The 9,953-nt window shown below is 39.3% G+C and overlaps 1 protein-coding gene across 1 annotated transcript in view; it reads right to left on the bottom strand.

Annotated features, from left to right (window-relative positions):
• Positions 1 to 7,439: 7,439 nt before the first annotated feature.
• LOC120943391 (flocculation protein FLO11-like) overlaps positions 7,440 to 9,953 on the bottom strand; it is a 333,553-nt gene continuing 331,039 nt past the window's right edge. The window contains exon 2 of the mRNA XM_040356666.1: positions 7,440 to 9,393. Within this exon, the coding sequence (XP_040212600.1) occupies positions 8,757 to 9,393 (637 nt within the window). The 3' untranslated portion in view covers positions 7,440 to 8,756. The remainder of the gene's footprint in view (positions 9,394 to 9,953) is intronic.

Genomic DNA, 9,953 nt, shown 5'->3' with positions numbered 1-9,953 from the left:
ACCCAGACTGTGGTCCTAGTCAACAATGCTGGCTACTTGTTTCCAATGAAAATATAATAACCAGAGTTGAAGATCAACCAGTCAGCTACTTGAAAAAACCCCACTGTAGCAGAGTGCGCAAAACTAGTTAGGACCTGTTGCATAACCTTAACATTATTTTTCAATACTCTCTGACCAGTGACCACCAAAGCAAACTCCGGTAAGCTTTAAGGGAGAGTTATGCCGCGTACACACGATCGGTCAAACCGATGAGAACGGTCTGATGGACCGTTTTCATCAGACCAAACCGATCGTGTGTAGGCCCCATCGGTTATTTATCCATCGGTTAAAAAAATTCAATCTTGTTTTAAAAATCCACACATGCTCAGACTAAATTAGGGGACGGGAGCGCTCGTTCTGGTAAAACTAGTGTTCGTTGTAGAGATAGCACATTCATCACGCTGTAACAGGCAGAAAAGCGCAGATCGTCTTTTATTAACACAAAATCAGCTAAAGCAGCCCCAAGGGTGGCGCCATTGGATTTGAACTTCCCCTTTATAGTGCCGTCGTACGTGGTTTATGTGACTGCGTTCTGACAAGATCGTTTTTTTTAAACAATGGTGTGTAGGCACGACTGACCATCAGTCAGCTTCATCGGTTAACCGATGGAAAAATCCATCAGACTGTTTTCATCGGATGGACCGATCGTGTGTAAGCGGCATTAGACTTTAATAGAGAAGTACAATTCCATCTGTCTGTCTGCATGTCTTATTGCCAACTTTGCCCATTGCTGTACATGCATGTAGACTTTGTACCACGGCTGTAGCTCACGGTGTAGAAACCCTAGTCTGTATGTAAAGTAATATATATATATATATATATATATATATATATATATATATATATATATATATATATATATTAGTGCTGTCAGTTAAACGCGTTATTAACGGCGTTAACACAAACCCATTTTAACGCCGTCAATTTTGTTATCGCGCGATTAACGAGGTTCACCCTTTAAAACATATTTTTTTTGTCAGCACGTACCTCTTAACCCTTTCACGCCAACGGGGACGCATATATGCGTCCTCGGCGTTCGGGGGTTATACCGAGATGATGCCGGCATCATCCCGGTACCGTTGTTTAGAGCGGGCGATCGGCTATCCAAACATAACAACCGATGCGGCTAAAAGCCGCTCGGTTGTTATGCCGGAGGAGCGGGAGGGGACATCCCCCCCCTCCCGCCGCCTTTCGCCGCTCTGACCGGGCCTCCCGTCCCACCGGGAGACCCGATCCTCCATCCGCCGCGTTCTGTGTTCAGGCGGAGACTGACACTAAGCAGTAAACGGCTTTGATTCAGTCTCCGCATTGAAACCACGGAAGCGGCGTCATGACGTCACTTCCGGGTTTCTCGGCTGCCAATGGCGCCGGATTTAAAAAAGTACACAGTATTCAGAATCGCCGTTTTTGGCGATCTGAATACTTTGAAGTGCAAAGGAGGGCTCGGAGGTCTTTTAGACCCCGATCCCTCCATAAAGAGTACCTGTCACCACCTATTGCTGTCACAAGGGATGTTTACATTCCTTGTGACAGCAATAAAAGTGATCAAAATGTAAAAAAATTAAAAAACACAATTTAATATTATAAAAAAAAATAAAAAAAATAAGAAAACAAAACAAAAAATGTTTTAAAGGGTGAACCTCCTTAATCGCGCGATTAATCGTGAGTTAACTATGACATTAATGCGATTAATCGCGATTAGAAATTTTAATCGCTTGACAGCACTAATATATATATATATATATATATATATATATATATATATATATATATATATATATATATATATACTGTGTATGTATATATATATATATATATATATATATATATATATATATATATATATATATATATTAGAATTAAACCCTTTGTTGGCTTTATTAAATATGTCTATGCCCTGTCTGGGTAGATTTAGCCTTTCTATTTATCCTGGCAACCATTATCACCAAGAAAGAAAGTGATGGGAAATCCACAATTTTTACAGCTGTCACTAGAGATGCAGGGGAATCCTATAGCCACCACTTCTCTGGTGATAACTGTCTAGGTTTAGAGATCTCTTCTCATCTCCTAGAAATACAGAGCCTCTCTGTCTAGTAAAGAGGCTGATATACCTCCGTTCCGATTACAGTACTTATAAAGAAGTCAAAAAACAATTGCTCATGAGACTTTGTTGGAGGTCAAACACAAATATAAGATATATCAAAGTTAAAAACCTTTTTTAAGACATATCAAATTAAAATTAAATAAAAGCAGAGCACTGACTCATTTGGCACTAAGTTGCTACATGGGTCTTGGGCTTGGGTTGAGTAACGTAAGTCCACTCTGGCTATGCTTAAACTCTACTTTTCCATTGGCCTTTGTCTCCTGTACCATCACCAGGACTGTCCCCCTCTGTCTCCGCAACCCCCAGGACAGACTCTCCATCTGTAGGTCTCATCTGATATTTAAGAATACATATTTAAACAACTCAGAACTGAACAAACACGGTTCTTTTCCAATATCTTCAATTAGAGCAGATTTCTTTTTTGATAAGGGACAATTTCTTCCTTTCGATGCTTTTCTTCTCAAATACCCGAACAGTTGTATCTCCTTATCAGATTTTGAACAACTTAGTCGTTTTTTTACTTGCCTCCAACTCACTTTCTAATTGGTACAGACACAAAACTCCTTTTGAAATCATATGCCTCAAATCTAATCCTCACAGACATTTGATTTCAACTATCTGTGCTCTTTTTTTCACAAACATTGATTCTAAGGCCCCGTACTCACGACCAAACATGTCTGCTGAAACTGGTCGGCAGACCAATTTCAGCAGACATGTTCCCTCGTGTGTACAGCCGCGCGGACAGGATTCCAGCAAACAATTGTCTGACAGACCGTTTCTGAGCGGACAACTGTTTCCCGGACTTGCTTTAAAACAGTCTGCTGGAAAACTGTCCGCCCGGACATGTACGGTCGTCTGTACAGACCTACCGTACATGTCCTGCCGCCCGCCATCCCTCGCATGCGTCGAATGACTTCGACGCATGCGTGGAAGCATTTTCAAGGCAGGCCGCCCACGCCGGCGCGTCATTGTCGCGGCGACACCGCGTCATCGACGCGTCGACACCGCGGACACGCCCCGCATATTGTTTACGCGCGGTCTTCTGTTCGATGGTGTGTATAGCCATCGAACAGAAGTCCCCGGGCAGTCCCCGGCCAGACATGTCCGATGGAAACGGTCTGCAGACCGTTTCCATCGGACATGTCCTGCCGTGAGTACTCGGCCTGAAGAGGACGCAACTAACCAAAAATGGGAGAGAGACGTGGCTCCCAAACAAAATTGGCGTCCTTTTTTTCCCACAAATAGAGCTTTCTTTTGGTGGTATTTGATCACCTCTGTGGTTTTTATTTTTTGCGCTATAAACAAAAATAGAGCGACAATTTTGAAAAAAATTCAATATTTTTTACTTGTTGCTATAATAAATATCCCCCAAAAATATATATAAAAAAATGTTTCCTCAGTTTAGGCCAATACGTATTCTTCTACCTACTTCTGGTAAAAAAAAATCGCAATAAGCGTTTATCGGTTGGTTTGCGCAAAATTTATAGCGTTTACAAAATAGGTCGATAGTTTTATTGCATTTTTATAAAAAAATATTTTTTTACTACTAATGGCGCCGATCAGCGATTTTTTTTCATGACTGCGACATTACGGCGGACACTTCGGACAATTTTGACACATTTTTGGGACCATTGTCATTTTCACAGCAAAAAATGCATTTAAAATGGATTTTTTATTGTGAAAATGACAATTGCAGTTTGGGAGTTAACCACAAGGGGGCGCTGATGGTGTTATATGTGAACTGAAGTGTGTTTACAACTGTAGGGGGTGTGGCCTGTAGGTGTGACGTCATCGATTGTGTCCCCCTATAAAAGGAATCACACGATCGATGACGCCGCCACAGTGAAGAACGGGGAAGATGTGTTTACACAAAGCTGTCCCCGTTCTTCAGCTCCGGGGACCGATCGCGGGACTCCAGCGGCGATCGGGTCCGCGGATCCCGCGGTCCCGGTCACGGAGCTTCGGACCGGGTCGTGGGCATGTGCCCGCGACCCACGGCTGGGTACTAGTACAGGACGTACCTGTACGTACATGTGCCCAGCCGTGCCATTCTGCCGACGTAAATGTGCAGGAGGCGGTCCTTAAGTGGTTAATGTAGATCTTTCTCAAGAGGACTGGGGACATAATGTATATTTAACTATATGTAAACAATGTGAACAAATATCTGTGCTAACTAAAGTTGGACCAATGTATTATATAAAAAACAGCTAGCACAGTCTGTGGATTCAGCAAACAAAAACATGTAAATAAATAGTTCAGCGCTCAAATGATATAAAGTGACAGTCCAAGTATAAATCGATGCAGGGGAAAGTTGATAGAGCAGATAGAAGACCTCCACCACAGCTTCAGTGTGAACATATAGGCCATTTCCTGCCAGTTACTTGCATCACTTCCTGCTTCCTCCTGTGATTGTGCTTTAATATGCACAGCTGGTGGCTGTTCTAATCTGACCTATCAAGCACTTGGTTTGCCAGGATGTTACATATATATATGGGCGTGCTTGTGTCATTGGCCACACCTCTGATGATATCCAACTTCAGATGAAACATATCAGGCTGGTTGATACAAGCACTTTGAGAGCCGCAGATTTTTTATGTCATGATGATCTTTGTACACCTGTAAGTAGACTACAATAAATTTTAGTATGTTTTACCTTACGGGCTTCACTATTGTTGCTTTCCTTCTCTTCATTGGTTAATTCCATGTGATGATTGCACAATATATCCATCCATTGTCCAAGTCTTGGAATTTCTTGATGTTATGCTGATCGATCTATCTGGTTTGGAATATCATTTTCCCATTAACCCTCTGCATTGTATGATTACAACGCCTGTTGCCTTTACCATCTGGTAAGCAGATTATAAGCACGGTGGTGTGGTGTGTTCTGCCTATGTTCACACTGAGGCCTCGTACACATGGCCGAGTTTCTCGGCAAAAACCAGCAAGAAGCTTGTTGGTTTTTTTTTTTGCCGAGGAAACCGGTCGTGTGTACACTTTTCAACGAGGAAACCGCCAAGGATCTCGTCGGGCCAAAAAGAAAGCATGTCTTCTTTTTCCCCGACGGCAATGGGAAAAGTTGGCTCGCCGAGATCCTCGGCGGCTTCACAAGGAACTCGGCGAGCAAAACGATGTGTTTTGCCCGTCGAGTTTCTCGGCCGTGTGTACGAGGCCTGAAGCTGTGGTGGAGGTCTTCTATCAGCTCTATCAACTTTCCCCTGCATTGATTTATACTTGGACTGTCACTTTATACCATTTGAGCGCTGCACTATTTATTTACATATATTTAACTATATTCATAAGGGATCCTTGCATGTTTTATCTCAAGAGAACGGTTTTAAAATCTATTCTAGGTGGTACAGAGCTCCTGAAATAATCCATAAATTTAACCCCAATACTCCACCTTTATGTTGGCGCTGTGAATCTTCCCAAGGAACGCTTCTTCACATATGGTGGGAATGTCCTCGAATACAACCCTTTTGGAAAGAAGTACACGGCCTCATTTCCCTTATTACGACTTATATTCCTGATTTTACAGCTGCTCAATACTTGCTACATCACACATCTTTACCTCATTCGACATACAAACTATCAATCATATTACATCTTATTAATGCTGCTAAACTTCGTATACCAACACATTGGAAAAAAAAACTCACCCCCTGTATCTCTGAATGGTTACGAAAGGTAGGAAGCATTGCTGAAATGGAAGACTTAATTCAGCAAGCCAGGGATTCTCCTAAAAAATGTCATGAAAAATGGGCTTGTTGGATCCACTTTACGAATTCTACAGAATATCACCTTTTAACCACGGCTTCAATGTAGCTTGACCTGATTGTGATATATTTTTATAATCCATTTCTTGGCTCCTGTAGATTCTTTTAAATTCATCTTTCTTTTTATCCTTAATTTTTCCCACCCTTTTTTTTATTATTATCCTCTTTTATTTAGGTTTTCCTTGAATATTTACTTTTATTTTATTCTTTAATAAGTATCAATTTCTGTATTAATTATATTATTCACTGTCATGTACTCTTTAATGTATAATGTATGTTTGTTTTCATTCATACAACAAAATCTCAATAAAATCTTTGGAAAAAAAAAAAAGAATACACATTCTTTTGAACCTTGGCTACTATATTTAGCTACACTCTTTCAGCGACACAATAAACTCCTGACGAAGTGAGGCATATTTTGCAAAACACATTGAGATTTATGACTGCTTCTTCTGTTGATTGGCACAACAATTGAAGAATTATTACAATCAGAAAATGTAAAATGGTAAAAATTGTTCCTGGTGCATTTATCTGCTTTTAATCTATTTTAAAGTGATGTCGTAAATAATGATTGTAACTTTAATATAGCTTATATTTGTGTTTGTATGAAGACAAAATAATTGAGCGCACTCCTGACATGTACCAATATACTAATTGGGGAGGGGGGGCACAATTCACAAGAAATTGTTGGGAATAGGGTTAATGGAAGTGCATTAGTCCATGGTAAAATGTCCATTAAAATCAAGAAATGTATAAAACTTCTGCTGAGTGGCAGCCAGCTATCAGATGAAGTGATCTGAAGGACAACAAAGAAAAGAAAAAAACGGCGCCATCTAAGAGTAGCAGGTAAGTATTTATTCAAGTAAAAGCATATGTAAAAGTATTGTACTCACAAACGGAGCTACAAGATTAGCTTCATTAGGTGTATGTTCATCCGCAATAGTCCCGGGGAAGGCTGTGGTCACTCGTTGTCCAAAGGACTGGATTAGCTTCGTTCCTTGCCTCAAGTGGCAGCGACGGTGGGAGCTGAACGCTCTCGGAACGCCAGAGAGGGGGAGCTTGTTCGGAGCCTGAAGAAGAGACATGCATGTTTTGAACGCGCGCATCCTCCCGCACACCCTTGACCCGGAAGTGATGTCATACCAGCAGCACACTCGGGAAACAAGCTCCCCTTCTCTGGCGTTCCGAGAGCATTTGGCTCCCACTGTCGCTGCCACTTGAGGCAAGGAACGAAGCTAATCCAGTCCTTTGGACAACGAGTGACCACAGCCTTTCCCGGGACTATTGCGGATGAACATACACCTAATGAAGCTAATCTTGTAGCTCCGTTTGTGAGTACAATACTTTTACATATGCTTTTACTTGAATAAATACTTACCTTCTACGCTTAGATGGCACCGATTTTTTCTTTTCTTATTTGTGTTTGTATGACCTCCAACAAAGTCCCAATGGGCAATTTTTTTTACTTCTTCTGATTTCCTTTTTTATCTTCTGCACAGGAAGCAAAGAAAATCTCCCCAACAGAACAAAGACAGCAAATGTTTAATTGACTTGAGTTTTAGCCCTTTTCTCTTTTCTAAAACAAAAATAAAGTTTTTGCTATACATACATTTTAAAAATCTCATATTAGATCCACTTTGTCTCATAGTAGAAATACAAACATTAGTAACCCTTGTTCTCTAAAGGTCTAATTCAATAAGACAGAACAAAGAGAACAACTTAATTGCAAATTGTATAGCACAGCAAGGTCATTGCATAGCAACAAAACAGGTTTCCGTGTATTGATATAAAATGAATGAAATAATTATTATGATTGGTTGCCAACAGTTACTCTACTTTGTTCTTTTCCTTAATGAATAAGCCAGTACATGTATTGTAGCTATGAAGAACTTGTGACTAGCGTTGCATTGTCTTTCAGATCCAAGCTACAATTTTGATTGTGCTGCAAAATTAAAATAATTTAAATTTATTTTAGTGTTTCTTTTTTTTTCGTAAATGAAACATTTCACAAAACAACGTAAAATATTTTTAAAGAAACCTCAATACCCAGTTTTTAAAATAAATTATACAATAAACATCTGTTCTTTAATATTGTCTCTGCTTGGTAGTATTTTTTTGGCAACTACTTTTAAAATAAAAATAATAACAATGTGATATGATTCTCCTGTGTCCTTTGACAAAATACACAATTTTAGATGTATGCGTGCTATCCCATAGTCTTTACAATTCCCCATTTTATAGTGCTTTCCAAACTGCATTACTCTCATGTGAATTAGGGGGGCACTGAACACAGATATATTCAATGCATTATAGCCTTATTTCAAATACCACATGTGTGCTGTAACCCTTAGCAACCATAAAATGTGTTCAAGTGCACATTAAATAAAAGCTAGATAGTGAATGGCTTAGTATGGTTTACAGCAAAAAATTGTGTTTTCAGCTTCATTATATCCCCACAGGTAAATCACATACATTTAATTTATTTCTTGTTTGTCTTTGTCTTGTTTTTTATTTGAATAAAATATTATTTTTCAATATATTAATAATATTGACATTTTGATTTCTTTGCAAAAAATAAGCATTTCTCCTATAATGGCCAATAAACCTTTTTTTAAATTAGTAAATTATTTTTACTTTTTTACATTAAAAATGTGTGGGGTATGAGTGATTTACCTGTATCACCATTCCAAAGAATGCACTGTGCCGTTATAGAAACTAGAACTTTTTTTTTTTACAATTTTTTTGTTTTTTTGGCAAAATGGTAAATATTTTCTGTACACTGACAAGTCTTTAATTTCCCCTATAATTGTTTTCATTTGTAATAATCCCATGTGTCCATTTTAACCTTCTAGTTCTTCTTTTTCCCACTGAAAGTCCTGTCCTGTCATTTGGTAGAACATAGCATTGAAAGGTTTGTAAAATTTCCTCAAGCGCTGGATGACATCGGGGTCAATTTTGGGATGAGTCCGACCCTTGGACTTTCCCAAGCATCTGGGAGCTCCTGTATCTTCTGGCTTCTTCAGGCATGGGAAGCCTTTGGTTTTATTAAAATAAAAATATTTATCTGTGATAATCCGTTGTAGACCCAAGAAGTCTTGGACTTTGGCCAGCTCTTCTGCTGGGTTGGTGATGAGACGCTCTCCACTGACGAAAAGTATCTGTGAAAGGGGAAAGTATTGCATCCAGCTTTCTAGATGTAAAGCATAGATGCCTATCCGCAGTGCACTCCAAGATGCATCAATCAATCCCAGGGTTCTGTTTTTGAAGGCAAGGACCTCAAATGTTGGAATTTCCGGTTTCTTGGAAAGAGTCTGGGTATAATCAGATATGGCACGAGTAACTGGATTTCTGACCACCACAATAAGTTTAGTGTCTTTGGCCATTGAATGTATTCGCTGTGGAGCTTCATTGGTGACAAAATAACTTGGTGTCTTCTCCATTGTAATCTGCCCTTCTATTGTTCTTGGCATCAGATCTCTATATAAAAAAAAACACACATAAATACATATTAACAATAAATAAATGACCCATTCACAATATTTCAGTTCTTACTTGTCATTCTTCCTGTCAATGATATAGCTAGGAGGTTGTGATCTGGGAGACTTATATGTCATTTTTATGTCCTAAGATGTCCAAAAGAGATAAAACAAGTTCCAGAAGGAGAAGTAAAGGAAAACACAGATGGTATTTTATCTGTCCAACTTAATCGCATACGCTTTGCTGCTAGAATACCAGATGAACTTATATCTTAAGCCGCATACGCGAGATCGGATATCTGATGGAATCTAATCCGATGGATTTTTTCAGCTGACTTTTATCAGTCTTGCCTACACACCATCAGTCAAAAATCCGACCGTACAAAAATGCGGTGACGTAAAACACTACGACGTGCTGAGAAAAATTATGTTCAATTCTTCTGAGCATGTGTTGACTTGATTCTGAGCATGCGTGGATTTTTCACACAGACGATCGTTTTTTTCTATTGTTTTTTTATCCATAGGAAAAATTTAAAACATGTTCTATTTTTTTCACCGATG

Source organism: Rana temporaria, chromosome 6, assembly GCF_905171775.1.
Source record: "Rana temporaria chromosome 6, aRanTem1.1, whole genome shotgun sequence".
Lineage (NCBI taxonomy): Eukaryota > Metazoa > Chordata > Amphibia > Anura > Ranidae > Rana > Rana temporaria.
The sequence above is the reverse complement of the archived record's forward strand: the minus strand, read 5'-3'. Positions and strand labels throughout refer to the sequence as shown.